The 23,260-nt window shown below is 34.9% G+C and overlaps 1 protein-coding gene across 2 annotated transcripts in view; it reads left to right on the top strand.

Moving 5' to 3' along the window:
* SYT14 (synaptotagmin 14) overlaps positions 1–23,260 on the top strand; it is a 53,102-nt gene that overhangs the window by 4,567 nt on the left and 25,275 nt on the right. For both annotated transcript variants that reach the window (XM_058802381.1, XM_058802380.1), the window contains exon 2: positions 1,989–2,207. In XM_058802381.1, the coding sequence (XP_058658364.1) occupies positions 1,989–2,207 (219 nt within the window). The remainder of the gene's footprint in view (positions 1–1,988; positions 2,208–23,260) is intronic.

The raw sequence follows: 23,260 nt of genomic DNA, 5'->3' as shown, positions 1-23,260 counted from the left end.
AGAGCCCTTCTCCCATGTCAGAGATGCCCATGTTCTTCTATGAAAAACACCTAAGTCTGACAAAGTTGTAAATTTTTGGAAAGTTTGCTTTTTGAAAAGACATGGTAAACACTTCTTATACTTTGCTTGTTAAATTCACTGACCATCCCATTTGCACTCATATGCTTCATTGTAGGGATTGAAGAGCAGAGCAGGTTTTACCCTGTCTTTGATGCTTATGGTTACTGATGGACTCTGGGAGTTTGAACCGAAGAATTGAGAATAAACATATTCTATGTGAGGACAGAAACTTATGAACAATAGGACCTGATGCACGTGGTAGATTGGGATCTAAACTAGGAAAGGTGACAGCTATGGAGAGAACTGAGAACTTCATATGAAGGTGGAGAGACTAAAGGTCAAAGACCAAGGTTACATGAGTAGTTGGTTAGGTGCAAGTAAAGACATTGGGATTGAACAGCCAAAGAGAACAGAGGAAATCACCATAAGAAACCAAATGTGGGTGCTTGGAGCAAGAACTTGGAGTGTGTGGCTGGGAGACAGGAACTTGGCATAGGATTCTGCTTGTATAAATGTAGCTTTCCAAAAGATTTCTTACCTAAACTTGCAGCAGAGTTTTTTCTGTATGAGTACCAGGGAGAAAAAGATCTCTATGGGAAGTGATTCCTAAAAGTAGGAAGGACAGACCTCTGTAGTACTAAGAGGCAAACACTTGACAGTAAAAGAGATCTAGATGGCTGGCATACATTGATTTAATTTAATTTTAACTGGCTAGCTTTTGAATAAGCTGAATCTCTCTTTCAGCAGGAATACTCAGCCAGATGAGTAAGACTGACTGGGCATGAAGACAGACACTAATGGGAGTGGAAACACAGATCTGGAGCTGAGGGCATAAAAGCAGGGAAGGGAGAAGCAGTTGAGTGTGGCTGGGTAGCATGTTAGACAACATTCCCTCAGATTCAGGAGCTGAGAAACAGCATTATGGGCACCTCAAAGCTCTGCTGGTAATGGAAATGCACTGGCAAATCATATACCATAGGTTTGCTCTCAGAGTGGAGGTAATGCTAACTTCTGAGCTCACATGAACTCTTAATGCCTATTAGAGTCTGAGATCTACAGAACCTCTGCAAGGGATATTAAATGTGGATAGAATCCAATTGAACTTTGGAAGAAGGGAGGAGGAAATCTTCCCTTTACAGAAATAAAAATACAGCAAATCTTTGATTTGTGGGAGGAAGTCATGCTTGAGATGTAGTTGGAAAACGTTGGCCACAGGAGTAGGCACTGCAGAACTGCTATAAAAGAATTAACTAGATAGATTTTTTTTTCCCATGTAATTTTTGCTGTTGCCAGATGTCTGCAGTAAAAATCTGCATTAATTTCAGTTATTGAATAAGGAGCTGTTTATTGTAAGTTAAATAGAATTGTGCATGCAAACATCTTTCACTAGCATTTTCCCATTTGTTTTGTGAGTTTAAGCACTACTGGCATAACTATCCTAAAGATTATTTTGTTGTAGGCTTCTTTTTGTGAATCAGTTTCATTTCTATGCTATGCTACATGCTCACAGCAAAAATCAGCTGGGAATCAGCTAGGATCAGGAGCTGCTTGCTTGATATGTAAGGTATCCAAATGTAATGTTGCAGCAGTGTTGAATTTCCTTGACATAAATTATTTTGAGCATTTTCCTACTTCATGAAGGGTTTCAAGAATGTCCATGTGCCACCTTACATGAATTGATCTGGTTTTTGTTGAATAAGTGCTAGTGTGGTTTTTAGGGCTTAATAATCTTTCAGGTCTTCTAGAAAATGAGAACAGCTCTCACCAATTACAAAATCACAATGCTTGTGATTACAACAAGGTATTTTTAAAATATTACAGAAATTTTAATTGAAATGGCTTAAATATCTTCAATGATAACCTCTTATGGTTATTTTCTTGTATTCTATTTTGAGCTGTAGTCGATTTGCTCTATTTTATTCAAACAGACAATTCTTATATGAGTAAAGACCAGCATGGTTCATCATCTGAGAGTGAAGATGAAGCACTGGGTAAATATCATGAGGCCCTGTCTAGAACCCAGAGTTCCAGGCTGCCAGTGGTGGATGGCAGACAGCAAAAAAACTATATATGGGAAACCAGACAAAAATATAGTCCCCTGTCTGCAGAATATGATGGATACAGTAGTGAAGCCTCAATAGATGAAGGTAAGAGCTATTTAAAAGCCTTCCTTTTATTCCAAATTTCACAATTGTGTTCTGGATAAGTAAGTCCAAGATGAGAGCAGCTTGGCTAGCAAATAGTCAATGTCTGCAAGAAATATCCAGACACCTCTTCTATTAGTGCATGCCCAAAAAAAAAAATAAGAAAAGCACACACTTGTATACATTCTTCCAGAGATGCTACAAATGATAAAATATCTTGTTATATTAAGTTTCATTTAATTTTATCATTATTCATTTCATTTTTGGGGCAATTTAAGCTGTTTTTATTTAGGAAGGAAACATGGCAACTCTTGTTGAATTTGTGGTATTATAAATACAAAGAAGACATGTTATTTCTGTATTGATAAGTTGTTCTAACAAAAAAGTGAATGGAATTGGTTATTGGCTACAGTGCATATGGTCATTGCAGTGTGCATTGCTGGAATGTTCTGTATCTTTTCTTCTCCTGAAATGACACAAGGAAATTACTATAAAGATTAGGTTAATGTATTTTTCCATGGTGGTAAAAGTTGTATTTAAACAGTGAATGTTTTCTTACATGCTATATATTTCTTGATTTTCACTTGGGGTGACTATACTTGATGTAGAGGCTGAGAATTCTGCTGTCGATATTTTGTCAATATGCTTTTTGTATTTGAAAGTAGTTGTGTGAGAACTGCGTCCATAGCCAGTTTCAAGCATGAAAAGCGAGTTTTTCCTGGAGCTAGGGAAAAGTCACATTCTGATACAGGTACTATATTATAGTAAGGTATTTTTGGTCTTTCTTTAGTATGTTAAAATGCAAAAGTTTTTTGGTGTTTGATGTTTTCTAATAAAAAGTGGGTATATGTAATTACAAGATATTTCACCTTAAATATTCTATACAGTCCAGAAGGGCTTGAAAAAAATTTACAATTTCTACAATTTGATATAATTAAATTATATAAAAGTCTGTTTGCCCTTGAAATTTGAAATTAGTATACAGTCATTCATGATTCTAAGCTAAAACTTGAAGGACATGAAAACCATATTTCAAGTAAGTTGCAGAGTAAAAGGATTCTCTTCTGATCATGAGAAAATTCATTTCTTTCCTTTGCTGTTAAATTGCAGGAAGGCAGGTAGTCTGAGTTCCAACGAAGAGTGAAGGAGATGCAGAGGTGAGGTCAGGTGGTAAAAACTGATTCTTGAACACTGTGATGGAGAAGGAATAGCGATATTAAAAGTGTGTTTGGTTTTGATACCTACTGAGATCTCTCAACAGTGTTGGTGGAGGGAATGTGAAAGGCTTTTTTATGGCTTCTGTCACTGTTGGGAAAGAATGATGATGTATATTAACAGGAGATGGAAAAATGATTAGCAAATAATACCAGATATGAATTATAAGAGAATTACTCAGGCAGACTCCTTTCAGATATCTAGAATAAGGTGTTTCTCTCTCTGCAGACTGCTGAGGCTAGTTGTTAAAATAGCCATAGTTATACGACATCCCTCTTTCAATTTTGTAATTGCTCTGATTTTTAAATCCAATCTAGTTCATCTTCTCAGTGAAAAGTCCTGAGTTCATCTGAGCCTTTTACTTTGGCCCTATAGGAGTTAAGCTTCAAAGGCATTGTGCTAGCCTGTATCCAATTTTATTTTTTTTTAATAATTGTGTTCTTTATCGTCCTTTTAAGTCATCAGAATTTATATTTACTGATTTTTATCCTGGGGAGTGATAATTTCCAGTCTGGAAATCTGTATCAGGATTACAACCTAAGACAAAAGAACCTTTTTGGCAACTCCAAATATTGCATCCAGAAAGTTACAGTTGTTACCCCCTCCTTGTTTTTTGTTGTTCTTCTATTGCTAAATATATCTGTCACCAGGTGCTATTCTTTTTCAATGCTCTGTCCATTCTGGAAGCAGGCTGAATATAAATGCCATTTTTAAATTTATTGTAATGAAAGAGCATTCAGGGTTTGGAAGCAAAAAAAACCTTCTAAAACAAAAGCTATCACAACATTCTAACTTAAAAACTTAGATTTTTTTTTTAACCACATACTTCTACTTGCACAAAACTTTAATAATGTCAGTATTTTGCTTTTGCTGCTCCTTATGAGAGCATTCTCTTCCCACATTTTACAAGGAATGGAGAATAAACAGTGTTATTTTTTTGACAGCCTGCAATCATTCTACACCGTATGTTCGGCAAAATGCTTGCAAATTAGACTGAGGAGTTTGTCTCATTTTATTAATCCATTATTCTCAACAAAATTATGTTCAATACTATGAAAAAAAAGTTTTGGACGTTGTAGCAGATTAACAACCTAACATTTTTCACTTCTCAGTGACCTGAAGGTTGCATGCTGGAATAATTAGTGTTAGTACTTTTTATGTTCTTCCTAAATTACTTCAAAGAATATTTGCACAATGATAAAAATGTCTTAGAATAGAGGAAGAGACAGCGTATGCCTTATGTGATGATCATTACAGAGGGAAAGCTGCCCAACGTAGAACTTTGATAAAAAGAGGTGACAACTTCATGAAGGCCTGCAATCAGAAATAAAGGAGAGATTATTACTACCAAGCTGTTCATTTGTGTTCAGAGAAGCACTTAACAGAAGACATTAAAAATCTGATTCCAAGGGGGAAGCATCAGCATTCCAGATGTTTCATTGTGATTTTTAAAAATACAAAGCTTTACTGTTCCTTAAATTTGGAAGAAAATCTGTAGAAGACTTAATGCCACAGGAACACTGAGTTTTTTCTGTTAAATACTCGGCTTTTAGAGGTATTGAATTATTTTTATAAGAAGTGTAAAGACAGATGATTGACCCTTTTATTGACTCTTCTGTGGAACAAGCAGTGTGTTCCTATGCACTTTGTTTAATATGAGAAAAAATTGTCAGTGCATTTGACTTTGTGTGCTTCTTTTTTCTCATATGTGCTTTATCATTCCTACTTCTAAGTCTTTAACATTTTGGCTGTGCTTCCATAGTAAGGCACTGATCAGTCCATATGTTGAGCATATAACACTTGATAGTGTTAAAGTGAAGTGATGAGAGGACAGAATTAATTTTTGTCTCATCTCTGTTTTCCTCCTGCTCGTTGCCAGTAAAGCAGCCCCTGATCATTAAGAATAAGGACCAAGGGGGAGTGTTCTTTTAAGGAGATCTGGAAGATCTGCTGAAAGATAGTAGATTTAGATTAGATATTAGGAAAAAAATATTTTCTGTGAGGGTAGCAAGACACTGGAACAGATTACCCAGAGAAGCTGTGGGTGCTGCACATCTAGCAGTGTTCCAGGCCAGGTTGGATGGATTTCTGAGCAACCTGGTCTAGTGGAAGGTGTCCCTGTCCAGGGCAGAGAGGTTGGACTGAGGTAGTCTGTAAGGTCCCTTCCAACACAAACCATTCCATGATTCCATGACTCTATGAATTCCATCAAAGATAGAGTAGTATGAGTAATGGAAATGATACTTAGTTTTCAGAAAATTTTGTATTTTTCTGCTGAATTTTCTCTTCAGCAGCTAATCTCTCTGACATGTTCTATGTTGCAGTAGTGAGCTGTGTGTTTTTAAAGGAGTCAATAAACAGTTTTACTGATAACTGTTTACTCTGAACTTCTGCCTTTTAAAATTCATTTGTTTAGATGTATGTGTACTTAACTCTGCATTCACAAAATTTAGCAGAGACAAGAACATAATCTTGTTTTTATTAATACACCCTGTATGTTTTGCTTGTCCTGCTAACAACGTGTTTAATATTAATATGTTTGCATCATTCAGACCACCAGAATGTCTGAACGTATTGTTTTAAGGTTTGCTTGTTATCAGTTCTGCAATTTGTTTATTACATCCTTTTTCTGGCTGCATGCCTCTAAAAGCATCATATTCTGAAGCCTGAAAAATTGTGTCGTATGTTTTCATAGCATTCTTTTCTCCTCTAGATGGCCATATTAATCTTTCTTTTCAGCATATTTGTATCGAACCCGCATGGCGTTTTGTATAATGTTTTTAATACTGAAATGAAGAAAGCTATATGTTCTGCAGGCTTTGTTGGTGTATTTTCATGATGGAATGTTCTAGTAGCACTTTTGATGATTCTCTGCAATTCAGGGGTTTGAATTTTCATTCACAAATACCTGCTTTTGGCCAATGTCTGACCTAATTAATATGTTGTATTGCACATTTGATGCATTTAGATTTTTACATGTTTATATATAGATGCACAAAATGAAAAATAAATGACTACTGTGCTTGGATGCAAGTATTTCTACAGACTGTAGGCCATTGTAAATATAAAACTTTTGCAGTGAACTCCTCATGGACAGGCTTAATTCCAGAGTATCACTAAAGGAAAATCTAATTCAATAGAAAATCAAGTTGATGAGAAATGTCAACATTTAAAATGGTACAGAGGTTTACACCTGAAATTTTCAACTCTTGCACAAAAGACCAAAAGTTTTTAATCTAAGAAAACAAAAACCTGTGCAACTACAGAATGTGTGGCTCAATCTCTGTGCTTAGGTCCAAAATTCCAGGGTCAGCTTGAAATTTGAAATCTTAATTTTGCCAATAATGTTGGTTTCGTATTTTCTAATATTATCCAGTCAGGTATGGATACTTGCTGAAGTGACCTATTTTTCCGCTTTTCCTGAAAAAACTTCCTTTTAGGTTTTTATAATGTGTATTCTGCTTCCTATATTATTTCCTACCATTTCAGTGTTGAATATGTAGTATTGTCTTTATGTGTTCCAACTGTTTGTAATATTTTGGAAGAGGGGATTAATATAGACTGTAATATTTATGCATTTGTTTTAGAAAATAAAGAATAAAAATAAAGGGGGAAAAAAGGCAAGGAAAAACAGCACCATAAGATATTTCTGTTGACAAAGAGTTTATGAATTGAAAAAGGAGTCTAAGGGGTAAGGAAGTGTAAAAATTTTATATTTAAAATTGGCAAACTTTGTATTTCATTATAGAAATATTTTTTAGTATCTATATTGGGATCTTAAATGGACCATACCTTCTTAATAATTTGAATTTCAAAAAGACATACAGTATTATATTGAATTGGCCTCTTTGTCTCCAGTAGTGGCTGCTTCCTCAACTTTGAATAGCCAAGCATTATACTGACAAGTTGTTGTGTTTTTAGTATCTCCATAAGCTTCATAAGCAATGTATTTTTTCTAAGGAAGGTGTCATCTAAATTCCTAAAAATTGAAGTTTTGAAACTTAGATATGTTAGGGTATATTGAAATTACATTTCAATATATCCTATTGATTGTATTTTGAAATGTATTGATTATATTTTGAAATATATTGAAATCACAGTTTTCCAGGCATCTGACAGGTCTTTGTTTCTGAAATCAAGATTGTCTGAATCCCCTGAGATGAGAAAGGTAGAAGAGGAGAAGAAAACAATTTGGTTTTTTTCATAGTTAATTTGTGATGTGCTTAAAGCATTACCTTTTAAAAGCTGTGCAAAATTCCTGATTAGGAGCTAGCAAGGAGAATTGATCTCATTTTGAGGCAAAATAAGTCACATTATGAAGAAAAAAGGAGTAAGCTCACTTGCTTATTTAGCATACTTAGATATACTTTATTTAGCTATAGTTTACCAGTTCAGTACAACCACAGGTTCCATCTCCAGCCTGTTTTAAAATCTTTTTTCAACTTCTCAATTGGTAAAGCCCCCTGGCTGAAGACATGTTATTTCTGAGATTGGCCCAAGTGCCTTAGATTTCACAAGGTTTTTTTGAAACATATGGAAGCACTAAAAGACGGCAGCGAGAAAACATAAGTTCTCTTAAATGAGAATCTGCTGCTCTAGCAGGCATATGCTACTGGATTTTATCCATCTTTTCCATATTGTGAAGGTAGAATATGGTTATTTTTGTAGTTTGTCTTCTCCCCTTCTATTCTTCTCTAGGCTTTCGGCACTTTATGTTGATGTGTCTGTGGACATATGTTTGCCTTGTTCCTCAGTGTCAATCTTTGCACGTGAAGGCGACTGTTCTTCTGGAATCTCTTGGATCTAATTCTTTATGCGGCTTTTTGCCTTTTTTTTTCTGTCTTGTTAGTTTTCTTGTCTCAGGAAAAGTCTCCTCACTGAATTACTTAAAGTATATATAGAGATTTCCTCATAGTATCTTTCCAATGTAAACACTAAAAGCTCTTTCACAAGCATCTCAGAAGCAGTATAGAGGTGAATCTCCCCAGTCTGTTTAAGCAACCTGGCGAGTTTTCATTAGTAAATACATTCTGTGAAGCAGGATCCTACTTGTTCAGACTTACCAAGCTGAGGTGAAAGTCTTTGGACAGACTCAGAGAGGAATTCACTCAGTGAATTCCATGATAACTCTACGTTTTGCAGTTTAGTTTCTATCATTATTCCTTGCACGTAAGTAGATCTCTTTTCAAGCCAAGTGTGAATGAAAACTGACTGTTTTGAAATTATAGAGTGAGGGCCTCTGTATGGCTGTATTGTGTTCAGCAAAATAAGGAAGTTCTGTCAAAATTGGTCTCAGTAAAGTTCAGATAATAAGAATTACAGGCAAAAAATATGTCTGCCGTGGCACAGAATTGTGTAGTGGTAGTCACACTGAAGGACTGAAAGCTCATTTGAATACTCAGTCATAAATAGTTATTTATCTTCTTTTTCCTCTAAGAGGTGTTAAAGAAATAAATAAATTCAGTGAAAAGAGTATTTAGGAAAAAGGTGGCCACCCACTTTTTTCTTAGGTGTCTTTATCAGATTACCTGTGAGATTTCTCTGGTGTAACACCTATTGGAAGGAAGTACTCATTTTGTTCTGCAACTTTGGATAGGCTTAGGGCTTCAAATAGTACATTCAAGGTACTTTAAAAGGTTCTTTAGTGAAGAGATTTAAGATAAGTCTTAAGACACCTTCAGAGCTGTATTTCTAAATGCTTCAGAGTGTATTTTTAAGGCTGAGTCATGTTGCAGCTGTGAATACTCCTGATATTCCTACTTGTGTATCTTATGTGATAGTACTTGTGTACCATCAATTCATATTACTGATGTACTTTTTGGAGATTTTGGGGGATTTTTTAGTTACAGTATTTCTTTAATTGGTCCAGCTTCTTCGTTCTTGTTTTTTTTTTTTTTTTTTTTTTTTTTTTTATGTGGGCATATAGACCTGACATTTTTTATTCTAGGAGTAATTAAAAATCTTCCTGTAGTGTACAGGAGAGTGCAGTGATGCAAATGATACAAAGTTCTGATTCCTGAACAAGTGTGTCTGCCTCCTCTGGTTAATTGAAACAAATTTTCATTGGCTCCCAGCCCTTAAAAATTGGAGAATGATGGTATCTTGTGACTTTGAAGTTTTTGGGGAGTGTGGCTGTTGAATCCATTGCCATATCAAGGGAATATTTAAGGGTAGTTTTGTAAAAAAGATACTTTTGTAATTCAAGGACATGCAGAATTGTGTCTAACCTGATTTGCAATGCTTTCTACTTAGTGACTGTGATGTTGTGCGTTTGGGTTTTCTTGTGTTTTTTTATTTACCCAAGTTTTTGCTTGGGGTTTAGTGGGATTTTTCTGAGTTCCACAGTAGCTTCCTAGTGCATTATGACAGACCTCTATTGTTCTTCTGTAATAGTGGAAGACAGTTCTCTTAAGTGCTTGAAATTACGATGCGTGTTTCCACAAAATATACTCAACTGAGCATTGCAGAGTCTAAGGTGATTTAAAGATTAACTCTTGCTCTGTCTTTTATTCAGTGTTACAGAATTAAAATATTTTTTTCCTTCCCAAGAAAGTATAACTGTTTGTCTTGTGAGATGTTCCTGATAGAAAGGAACTTTTCTTGTAAGCAACTGGGGTATGATCATGTTGAGGTTAGCTTCTTTACGTGTATGCGTAATGCTTACAAATTCTTGAGTCCTGGAATAGGCTGAATTCACAGATGGGGGTAGAAAGTACGTGTGCAATTCAGTATTACTCATGGCATTTTCTTGAGGAATCTTATGGAGGAGGCAAGACATAAACAGGGATTGAAATGCAAAGGAGATCCATGTCTGAGTTGAAACACAGTTTGGAAGAGAAAGGATTTACTTAGAGGACTTGTGAGTTTAGAAGCCAGATAGGTAGTATCAAAGCTGTGCAATCTTTTCAGCCAAAGGAAGCGCATGAAAGTGCTTGATAGCATGAATTTGGGTAATTCTGAAATCATGGGTTTACCCTGTGAAGAGCAGCAGACATGCTGGGAAGAAAAAGATGCTGTTTAAAGTGTGCATATCATATACTGCTGAGAGAAGAAACCCTAGTAACAAAACTCAGAGTTAGGGATGATGACAAGATTTTCCATAGAAAAAATTCCTTTTCCAGCTAGACCAGCTCCAAAGAGGAGGAAAAACTGTCTTCGAATGGGAATGGGCTTTTTCTCATGATGTGTACAAGTAAGCAAAGCAGTCTCTCAGATTAGGTTCCTCCTGCCAGCATCTTGAGTTCTTTGAAGAAATATCCTTGCATTGATGTGAGGGCTTTGAAGAAAGTCACCCTTAGCAATGTGACATCTCTGAAGTGATGTAAATCATACATTAATGATAACAGGAAAGTTTTCATTTTATGGTAAACTTATTCTTTTAATACCTCTCTTCCTATTTGAATCTGGAATTTAAAGATCATTGATTTGGAAAAGTTCACAGACTGAAATAGTGACTGAAATAGTTTATATTTAAAATAGATGCTCTACATTCATAAAATGTAGAACTGTTTTGTTATCACAACAGATAGTACTGTATCAGCTGTAAAGACCATTTCCTTGATGAACCAAGTGCTTTTGCTGATTCTGAGAGTTCATGGCTCTATCATGGAAGGAGTGACTAAGAAAAGAGATTGAACAGTAGACTGGAAATCTCTGTGTAGACATTCTTAGGTACTTGGGAAAAGAAATTTTACCCAGTACTCTGCTTACCTCCTGAGAATAGTCATGCTGCTTGATTAGCACAATGGAGCAATTTAGGCAAATATGAGAACTGAAAACTAGAACAGATTTCACAACATGGAATAATAGAATGTTTTGGGTTGGAAGGGACCTTAAAGATCATCTAGTTCCAAACCCCTGCCATGGGCAGGGATTCCACCCACTAGATCAGGTTGTCCTGATCCAGGCCCCATCCAGCCTGATCTTGAATTTTGCATAAGAATATTACAAAAGAATGGCTTACCAGTTCTTCCTCCATAGCAGCTGTGGATAAATGGAGCATTCTTCTCACCTTTAAAGGTTAAAACCAGAGGATTTTTAACTCTAATCTGAAACTAAAGTTTGCCTCCCAGTTGTGCATTTTCCCTGTAGGTTAAGGAGAGGTTACCATTAGGACTGTTTGTTTATATTCTAAGCACATTACATTTTAACCTTCTCTTTTGTAAAAATACATTAGGGGTTTTTTGTAACTGAACTTTTTTTCTCTTTGGTTACCTAATGTAGGTTATTTTCCTTATGCATATGTATAAGTTTCATAGACATGCTATAACTATCTTGTAAGTATTCTCTTGGAATGGTTTAATGAATATTTTGCCCTTACACAACTTGAACGGTGTTACCATTTTAATCTGATAACATGAATTTTATTGTTAGGATAACTATTTTCATAGCTACTTTGAGTATATTATTGGAGACTATATTGTATCTGAGTAAACAATATAAAATTGGGTCTGTAGCTTCTGTGGAGGCAAAGATCCATAATTTGTTTTCTTGCAAAATGAGTTCTTATTTGCTATTTGAAACACTTGTCTTATGAAGTTATCCTAAATTTTAGGATTTGTTGGAATATTTTCCTTGGGGAAAGAGTAAGCATGATATGTTATACAACTTGAAGTAGTTTTTTGGTTTCTGTCCTTTTAGTTTGAGGCAAGCTTTTGGGTTTTTTGGGGGTGGGATTGGTTTTTTGCAATTACCTTTCCTCCACTGTATTTAGAAGCTGGAAATGGATCCTTAGCTAATGTCATTGCCATGCTTCTGGTCATTTTGGTGCAGCTGAAGATTATCTGCTGTGAAGGAATCATAGTCTCATGAAATCACACAGGAAACCTTAAAGGGAAAATTATTTTATTATGGAAAATCTGATTCTGGTCCTTTGAGAGAAGCTAGCAGACATGGTTAACTAGGTATAAGATTTTCTGTGTGGTCACCTATGCCCAATTCAATTAAAGCTTGGTCTTTAAATTTGTAAATAGAAAATCTTGCTGCATTCACCCTCTCACCACTTTGTAGTTCAGCAGCATGTGTTTTTGTGTATATATTTGTACAATTTGCTTGAAAAAATTGACCCAGCTCTCCATTTTGACCTTTGGTTTCAGTCTTGTTGAACCATTCTTAATTTTATCCTTCAAAGTATTTTGTAAAAGATTTTCAATTATCATGATTTCCTAATTATTTTAATTTTTAAAGAAGTTTTATCACATTCCTTTGCAAATATATCAATTTGTCAGATAAAGGTTAAAAATTAGATACATTTTATTCATGTTAAAGTCACACCCAGCTTATTTAAAGGCAGCTTTGACTTAGAGTTGCAAGCCTGAGGATATTGATTTGAATTATGCATGACTGTCTGGTATGCAGTTCCATTAGCCTGCTGGATGGATAATGTAAACATGTTCAGAATTTTAAGTATCCTATATGAGCAGCAGGTTAAAAATAGAGCTGATAAGAGCATGTGTATCTGAAAAATCCAAATCTTGGAGAATGAAACTACAAAAGGATCATGTCTTCAAGAGGCTGACTTCAGGTGTGAATTTCTTTCCTTTGAAACTGCTCAGCCCGAACAAATACAGCTGATGTGTGTGATTTGAACAGGTGACACGATTGCTGTTGGCTGCTGCAAAGCATTGACATCTGTACCAGAAAATAAACTTGCAACCAAAAGGCCAGGACCAACCCTGTGGCTTTTGGCCAAAAAAGAGGGATTGTGTCTGTTCTGGTTCAGATTGGTCAAGATTTACTCTAGGGATCAGGCCAATTTCTTCACATCTTCTAGGAAGATATGATTTGTAATGGTGTTTGATTTTGCTCAAAATTTCTGTGCCGTTCTCTTCATGGTTAATCTAATAAGTTTTTTGGTTATCCCTGTGTTCTGCTCAGTCTGTAGTTTGGTAGCAAAAATAATGACTTCTGAACTTAGCTTTTAAATCCTCAGCACTGTGCTAGTAAGATTTTAAAAAAGTATCTTTTTAGAATTTTGCCCAAATTCTTCCTGTGAATTTTTATAGAAAAAACCCACTACTCTGGAGTGAAAACTACAATGTCATCTATGTTGCATTCTCTAAAGATTTATTATATTTCGAAGTGTTTCTGTTGCATCTGTAGCATTTGTGGCAATTTGATGAATTAAATGAAAATTTTAAAAAATACTACTGCACTTATTTTCAACATCTGATTGATACAAACCAGAAAACTAGACTAATTTTGCACTATTTTTTACCCACCTTCTCAAAACTATTTTGCCTAGAATCCTTTGTATTTGGCTTTGTTAAATGCTATACATAATGCCAGAATGGAACTAGCTTTAGATTATAAGAATGAGAGAGAATAATGATGTCTTTTCCTTGGACTTTACAATTTTCATTTACTTACATCTTAATATAGCAATAATCCCATGAAAATTTGCAAGTGTATGTATGACTTAAAAGCTGTTCTTATGATGTTGATAATACTGCTCTGATATATTATTTTCTTTTCTCTCAACTCTTGGTTCAGGAATTGTATATCCACACAAAAATGTGGTCAGCAGATAATTCTTGGGTAGCACTGGTAAAGTTTGAAGAGGTGCTTTGTGCTGGTGGTCATTCTCCCTCTTAATTGAGGAACAGTTAATCTGTTAAGAGATGGGTATCTAATGCTCTCCTTCAGAGAAACTCATCATCCTGCTATTTGATACTGGCTGCTCTCTTGACTGTTTTCAGAGTGAAATCCCTTCACTGGCAATAAGAAGCAATCATCTGCTTCTCCTGGTGCCATTTCTTTCCTGTTAAAGAAAAGGCACTTTAGAAGAAGAAAATATTTTGAAACAGCAACAGTAGTTGTTATAAATGTTAAAGGAAATCCGTTGGCCGCTTAAGTCTTGGGAGCTACTGTGGCAATTTCCAGAGAACTTCAACATTTTGAAAAGGAGGAACTTTAGAGGGATAGTAACAATAGTGGTTATTTCTCAAAAAAGGAGTACTTTGCTCTTTAATTCTTCTCTGAGAGGACTGGGGGAATCTCTTGTGTGTTTTTGTGCCTAGTGGAGATAGTCCAGGAGAATATTATACAGAGGAGAAATAATAGTATTTGTAGCAGTGAATGTAATAGTCTGGGTATTGAGCCATTCTGTAAATATCTCCACTGTTCCAGATGCTCTTTTTTTTTTTTTTTTTTTTTTTTTTTTTTTTTTTTTTTTTTTTTTTGTAAGTGGCACTGACATAAAACTGTAGTATTTTGGTAGCACTGACCACTTAGCATAAATGCCACAATGTAGCAATGTCAATTTTGAGTTCCTTTTCCTTGTTCTCTTGCTTTTCTAGCTTTTTTTCTTTTAAAATAAATTTTCAGAGGACAAAGAAAGAAGTGAGATTTAATTCTAGTTGAAAGTTCACAGTAAAAGCACTGTGTGGATTTTTTTGTCCCCAAAAGGAAGTTTGAGACAGTTAGAAGTTGAATTTAAAGGTTAAAAGAAATCCAGGGAAATATAAGTCTAGCCTACATTGACAGTGTTAGAATAATGAAAATATTTAATGTTTCTTTACTTCATAAAGTAAAGGAATTTATAGAAAACTTGTGGAAAACTTGCAGAATGATACAGTTATTTCATAATACTATCAAGGGTAAGAGTCTGGGGCTTATGTATCAGTGTCTCTGGCTCAGATATTATACTTCACATTCTCTGTATTTTAAAGCAGGGTTGAGCCTGTGGATATGAAGAAGCCAAGTATTTTTTTTTGCTAAGTGTTTTGTTGTAATACTTAGAGAAGTTTAGATAACTGAGGAAAAGAGGTAAGAGCAGCGTTTGTCTACTCAATCTTTACTGTCTTTCTTGCTCTTAGTTGCCACCATGACACTCATTTACGCAGTTGGTGTCTTTCCAATGATTTAATGCATTGAAAGTTGGGAGACAGTTCTGAGTTTCTGTCAAGTTTGTATTACAATAATTTGTTTTTCCTTCTGGTTATTCCCCTTTACTTTTCACACATAAATTCAGATTATGCTATCAGCACTTGGTTTTTGAATACTGTGTAAATTTTGCTGTCTCAGTGAGAGTCTTTTGTTTTTGAGAAGAGGTCAGAATACAAAAAGCATAATGGGAAAAATCTGTTTAACTGCCCTCTTCTCCACTGAATAAGTACAAATTATTCCCAGCTTGTTGGAAAGCAATCTGCATTTGAAAATGTCCATAAGAAATTGGTATAAAGAGGGAGTTTATGGGAGTTCTATTTACTCTAGTTTATGCATAATCTCAGAGTTGCATGTAATGTTTCTGCGACTCCTTTTAGAAATGCTCATTGAGATTTGCCGTGTTTTCCATCTTCTGTGGATATATTGATGTAGAAACACTTAAACTCTGTCAACTCAAAATAAGCAGCAAACTCAGAATGATTCCCATTTTTCTTTTCAACACTGTTTCAGTGTTGGTCAGATTAAATTAATTTATGTCTGGATCTTTTTTTCTTTTGTTTTCCTTGAGCAAAAGTCCTGGATTTCAGACAAAAAAAACCCCTGCTTGTTTATTTCATTACAAATGGTACTGTAGGCATGTTTGATTTTTATTTTTTTGGGTGGGAAGACGAAGACAAACACTTGAAGGGGTTAGATATTCATCCTGTATAGATGGCTTAGATTCCTACTGTGCCAGTTTTCTGGTGTTCGATAAGGCACACAAAGCAGTTGTGGGAGAAAGCATATCACTTGTATCCATGGTAACTCGAAAGATACTTTGGAACTCAAAAGGATGGAATAAGCCAGAGTAATAGGTCTCATTATAAGGGCAAAATACATAAAAGGTTCAGGCATATGCTTTTAATTAGTTGCCAAAAATAGCTGGAATCGGGGATGATGCAATGAAACAATAATTCTTGGTGTTAGAAATGAGCAACACTTGAAATCTAAAAGATGTGCTCAGATGAAAGGCTTTATCTTACCATCTTATGGGTATTCAGTCCATGAATACTAATAGGTTTGCACTGGTTTCTTAATCATGCTTAGGACATGAGAGTGCACACTGATAAAAGCTCCTGCAAGTCTCACATGACTGTAAGTTTCTGAAGTTCCATAGTGATGTTAATTCTCATGGCTGTGATGCATCTTCTTATGAATAGTATGTGCAAGGCATTCTCTGCTGTCTCACAAGAGCTCTGCTTGAAAAATAAATGTAATGTGTGCTTCTATGTAGGGATAACAAACAAATAATTGAAAATGAAGATTAATTTGAGGTTAAAGATCCAGTATTTTTCAGAATAAGGCACTTTAATTAATTTTAAAATAGGAAGGTAAACATTGGGAAACAGTGTGAAAACTTGAATGGATAGACTAGAATGGAATACCAGAGAACAAAAATAGTGCAATATATGAAGTACAAGATATAGGATATTTGAAAATCTATTTTAATAAAAATATTTTAACACAGTGAATAATTTTGAAGTTTTCTATTTGAATATCAGTGTTTGTAAGGAATCCATCTTGTATTGCAGTGCAATTCTCCACATTATTTCCTCTGTTGCTATAGAAACTAATTCTAGTGCAGCTGTGATCGCTTATCAAAATTCTAATGTTTCAATAACCATTTCTTATTTTGAGTTATTTAAATAGCCTTGTCTTACTTTGAATCAAACTGCACATTTCATCACTGCTGAATTGTTGACTGGTCAAAATGTTAATGCAAAGTGATGGCAAATGCTGTGGGGTTGTGGTTTGGGTTTTTTTTTTCTTTTTGCTATCTAAGCTATCATACTTATTGTTAAAGAAAGTTGGAATAACAAGCAAATTAAGGCTCTTTTCACTTGTTAAATTTCAAAGGTCAATATTTGCTGTCTAACATCAGCATTTGGTAATGCACATTACTTCCTCACTGTAATCTCAATTATATTTAATATTACATCAACCTTAAATGGTTACTGGTACATGGCCATGGGGCTGTGTGTGTATGTGTGTATATATGTGTGTTTACATATATGTGTGTGTAAACTATTTTAAGATGTTTTTAACATAAAGTATATGTGTTGATGTTTCCATTTTGTTGAAATAAAATTTTCAATGATACTATAGTAGAATGCCACCAGTTAGCAAAATATTCTGGATCTCTTTTGCTTCTTGTATTATTTGTTTATTTGCAATTAGGTTTGGGTTTTTTTTTTTGTGTGTCAGTAGTAGTGGATTTCGGGGATTTTTTGTGGTTTTTTTTGGCTGGTTGGTGATTTTGTTTGTCTGCTTGTTTCTAACAATGGAAGTGCTACACTGGTAGGTCATATGTATTTAATGCAGGATGCAGCAACGTTCTGATTTTGAACCATGTTAAACATCATTCTGCTGAATATGTTTTCAACTGTAAGACTAAGACCTAAAAACTTGACTGACACCAAATTATGAGCAAGGATGTGATGGTAATTGGCCTGGAGTCATGTGTTGTGTATTTCTGCTGCTGTAGCACAGCTACCAAAATGTTCCTGCAGTACTTTTCAGGATAATCACTGACTTTCTAATGAGCGTACACTAATTTCATGTAGAGTGAAATAAATAATTTTCAATTTTGAAATTATCATACAAACATTTTGCAGCTGTAGCTGTCAGACTTTGATTACTAATTAACTGCTCTGCACCACCTTTAAGTTTCTTATTCAGCAAGCAGCATCAAACTGTAATTTCAAATTAGATATATAAATTTTTTCCTAGTGTAAGAAAGGTCTGTGAGAAAAAAAATTTCATGGATAGGCATATTTTCACTCTGTGCCAATGGCCAGTATGTTTGTTATTGTGAGTATGAGACCATGACAACACCATTTTCCAGATACTGTTTGGGAAGTTCAGTGTGTTGAGAGTGACTGTTCCTCGATTGTTCGGTGCTGTTTGTTTGGGTGGATGACATGGGAGAGCAGCTCCTCTCCTGCTGTTTGCTGTGGGCTGAAGCATCGTGCTGTAGCTCTCAGGAGCCCTTATGCAGCTGGGCCACTGCTTTCTCATCCTCATAAGCTCTTGCTTAGCTCTTATGGCTGCTGCTGTGGCTGAATGAAAATATCTTTACCAGCCAGACTCATATTCATTTGGTCTTGTCAAAATGCAGAAAGTTACCTATTTTGTGAGATATATGACAACTGTGGAAACATAGCAACACCTACCTCATACATTGCATGTAAGCCTAGTAAAGCAGCTCGTCTGTGACAGTAGGAGGTCTCAGAAGCGCCGCAAAGAAGTGCAAGAAATTTAGTTTTGAATAATTGTGTTTCTTTATGCCTGGAGAAACTTGTTTGAGGCCTTGCTGGAGTGAGCAGAACAGACTGACGTGCTCCCTGCTGGTTAATCTGTGCCTTTTCTGTGAATTCTTAGCCCTCTTACTGGGTGTGTGAAGGAAAGATACGTTGGTTTCGAAGCATATCCATTTCCTGTGATTTCTCAGTGTCTATTTTGCCTTTCTTTTTCTGTAGAGTTGGCTCTGTAAATGATACCAGAACCATTCCTAAGCGAACTTTCTACAGATGCTAATGTCTGAAAGGTTTAAGAGGAGTTCTTGACCCTACACAGACAATTTTCTTCTATTGTTGACCTGTTAGGTGCTCCTGCAAATTGAGATCATAGTAGATTTTTTTTTCTGGGTTCTAGCTGCTTTTTTATTTAGTAAAGTTATGAGAACTGTTTCAAAACAAAACAAAATCTGATTTTTCTAGAATGTTTTTACCAGAAATACTTTAATATACTGCAGGGAAGGCAGTCCATTTTGCTAGAGCAAGTCACTGAGCCAGTGTGTCAAGGAAAGTGCCTGAAGAGATAAGAGCAATCAAGGTCCTTTGCAATTCTGGGATCTGAATAAATAATTACCACTGTCTTTCCACCTAAAGGAAGAATAACAATAAATATAAAATATAAATGCAGAAATAAATGCTAATTGTGGGAAGTGTCTTGTCTCTCCTGGAATGTAACTAGCTATGTTCTCAAGGTTGTGCAGATTTTCACCTACAAATATGGATATTTCCACTCATCAGACATCACTGTTTTCTCTTTTATCTCTTTGCTCTGTTGACATTGCTTTTTTCTCAGATCTGAACTACTTTTTTGCATGTCATATGTTGTTTTATTTTCCCATTCCTCCACCTTTCTTCCTCTGTCATTTTTGCTTTGTTATTTTACCTGTTTGTAAATTTTCATTCCTGCTTGCATCTTGTTTGTTCTTTATTTCTCTCTTTGCACATTCTCATTTTCTATGCAGATCTACTAAACTTTTCTCTCTTTATTTCTTTTCTTTGCTTATTTGACAACAAAGCACTCTTTTTTCCCTGAATCATTGCACTACTTTCTCCTTTTGCCTTTTTTCCCCTTATTCCCTGTACCTTTTTTCCCACCTGCATGATTTATTTTTTATTTTCTGTTCCTTCTCTTCCACTGCAAAGCTGATGATATTGGAAAATTCTGTGGGGGTGTATATATATGAGAGGCTTTTATGTTGATGGTGTTATATTTATGGGAATTTTTCATTTTGGTGGTGGTATTAATTTCAAGTGTATTTTAGATGATTAATTTTAAAAACTGAAGTATAAAAAATAAAAATTAAAACAAACAAACAAAACCAAACCCTCAAAAACCAACAGAAGAAGTGGCTAGAGTACTAGTTGTAAAATACTTGGTTTCTGTTTTTCTGTTCCACAGTTCTCTGAAAGATTTCTGTGATGAGGGGCACTTCTGAGCTAGATTCGCAGCAATCTTTATTGTCTTGTTTTCACCCTGTACTTCAGTTCTCCATCCATAAAATGCCAAACCTGTTAACTTCTACTATTATAACACTACCATAATCCACCATAATATATATTTCACTTATATCTGTGTTACCAGCTGTGAGATAGCCAAATTGTGATCATATAGCTAGCTGAAGTAGATAGGCAGAAAATTTAAATCTTACTGAAAGGTTTTATGCATAATCCTTGTAGTGCTGCTTTGTTAGTAACCCACTCCAAGAGAGAATCCTTTGCAGTCAAAAATGCTGTGAAAACAAGGCAAAGGAATCAAGCATTGTGTTCCTATTCTGTAAGCAATTCTTGATGCAAAGTACCTTTTATTGTTCATTTTCACCTGTTTCTATTTATTAGAAAGCTTAAGTGGTAAGGAATTTTACGCCCTTTTGTTAAAATTGCAAAATGCAACTACCAGGGTAGAGGTATTTTTAAGAAACCATGAAGTTACTGCATTTTAAGTTGCAGAAGGAGTTCTCAATAAGAGAGCAGTTTTATTTTACCTATAATAAAAGTATGGAAAAAAGAGTGATGGAATTCTGATAGTTAAATACTGTAAGTATTGTATATACTGCTGAACACATCTTGTGTATATCAGTAAATTAAGTTCTTGAAAGGGGAGTTTTGTGTCACTTTGAAAACTTTGTATTTTTTTTTGTTTTTGTCAAATATAAAACCAAATGTGCCTGAAATAAGATGCAAAAACATTAAAATGCTTGAGAAAATTATCCACACAACACGTTAATCTTGCTTTCTAATCATGCTTTGTTTCCTCATTTGAGACTGAATAGAGTGAGAGCAGGAACATTACAGGAATATTAGCTGTGTGTTACAATACTTCACTGGGAATTGATTTTAGACCTCTGTGGGATCTTTTTCACCTTTTCAGTACTTCATTGCTGGTCAGCTCCTGTGCTTAATACCACAGCTGTAGTAGAATTAAACTGGACTGGAATTTGAGCTTTAATTTAAGGTGATAACTGTACTCAAAAGAAGTATAGCAATGACAGGAAAATACTTCCTATGCCCATATCCTGCTGCTACTGTTTGGAGGTATGAGGGAGGTGCTGCTGTGCACATACTGGTGAGAAATTGGGGTTCTCATAGGCCTGGGATGCTTTATAGTGGGGGGAGTTTTCAAAGCTTTTAGCTGTTAAGCTCTGAATTTCCCTAAAGCATCCATAAATGCTGGTGAGAGAGACGAATTTGGGAGAATTTTCACAGAGATGATAAAAGGCATTTCGTTGTCATCAAGATACTCCTAAGATTTCAAGGCTGGTTGTCAATCACCCTCAGCAAGCAGGACTTCTAGCATATTTTAAAAGAGGGAAGAATAAATAAAAGGAAGATTCTGTGGATTCATTTAACTTATTACCTTTTTGGAAGTGATATTTTTCTAACAATTTTGATAACTTCGAGAGCAGAGCTGCATAAGAATACCTGTTCATTTACTAAGTTAGTCAACATAGTGATCTGAAAAGTATTGTAAAGGAAATTTGGCTGCTTATAAAAATAGTAAAAGTGTAACCAGCATCTAAATGGAAAGGAAAATACATTTTTCTACCTGAATGGGCATATGCTTTATCTGAGGAAATAAAATTATGGAAGGGGAGGCAAACAATTTCACTTCTTAAAGATCACAGCTTTCAAAAAGCTTTAGAGCTGAATGGGTCTCAGAAAACAAGAGATTAAAAAAAAAAAAAAAGTATTCTGGAGCTTGATATATTGATATTCATGTCAATAAAAGATTAAAAATATTGAACCATTAGATTTAAGTATTATTTAGATGTATTCTGGACAACTGAAAAGTAGAAATATAGAACCAGGTAGCAGAAATCCTTCCTATTCCAATTAATATCAATGCTCTATAAGGAACCAGAGAATGATACTTCAATTGAAAACAAATTAATTCAATAGATGGCAATGTATAATTTTCATTGAAAGACAACCAAAATATTTGGGAAGGAAACAAAAGAATGTCTTTGACAGCTAGTTCATGATAATGCTTTTAATAATGTATTTGTACTTAAAATGTTATAAATGGCACTAATTTTGGAAAGAGACTTTTTTTCACTAGTGCTAGGCTTTTCTGTATTGCTCCATAAAACAGACCATAAATTCTTACAAATAAGAAGTGCTTTAGTAAGTACAGAGAGCAAAGAGTAAATTTCTTTTTTAGGAAAACAAAACACTGCTGTAATTCTCCAAGCTCAAGATGTAAACAGACACAGTAAAAAAAAATACTATGTGTGTTTCAGTTGGTCTTAGACCTTTCCTGTGGAAGAAAATTGAAGTTTGAAGGACTGGACATAAAGATAATTCTATAATTTTGATTTTCGTTATTTAAAAAGCAAAAGAGAACATTTATATTACATGAATGACCAGTAGCATTAGCTTGAGAGAATGAGGAAAATGCAGTGCTAAAAGCTTCATGTGACATCAGGTGTAAATGACAGCAATGCTGTTTTGATTTCCACAGATCTGGGAGTAAGTTCTTAGTGTATGGAATTTTTAAAGTTTAGGAAGCAGAGTTATCTATTAATGGAGAAGAAAAACCCAGTTGCACAGATACTATACATTTTCTTGTTTACAGTGAATTGTCTAATGTAGAAGATAGTTCAGCTGTGAATAGAAGTTTAAAATGTGGCAAATGCAAGAGAAAAGCAAATGCAAAAAGAAATAATTTTTTTTTCTGTTGTCCACAATAACCTCATACCCCTCCTATATTCTCCTTTTTTCATTAAGCATGACTCATGCCACAACTCTTTTGGAAAAGAAATAGAATAATGCCAAGGTAATATGTTATTCTGTGAAATAATTTGGGTTTTGTCCTCACAAAAATGCATGTAAGCTTTTAATTTTAAAGGAAGGAGAGGCCTGAGGTTTCATTCAATATTTAATGTTTATATTTATACTCCCTGTAATGTGGGGTAATTCAGTCAACATAATATTTTTGGATGGTAGAAAAGTTCAAACATGAAAATTCCATTTGGACTGTCTGTGCTGCCTATCAGAAATCTCTAAGGGTATTTAATCATTCAGAATAAGAAAGGTTTGTTTAATTTTTAAACATGTATTTCATTTTATGTTTTATTTAAATTGTCTTAGCATTTACATAGAACCCCTTGAAGGCTTGAAAAC

The sequence above is a fragment of the Ammospiza caudacuta genome, chromosome 3, assembly GCF_027887145.1.
Source record: "Ammospiza caudacuta isolate bAmmCau1 chromosome 3, bAmmCau1.pri, whole genome shotgun sequence".
Lineage (NCBI taxonomy): Eukaryota > Metazoa > Chordata > Aves > Passeriformes > Passerellidae > Ammospiza > Ammospiza caudacuta.
This window is presented reverse-complemented; position numbering and strand designations above follow the sequence as displayed.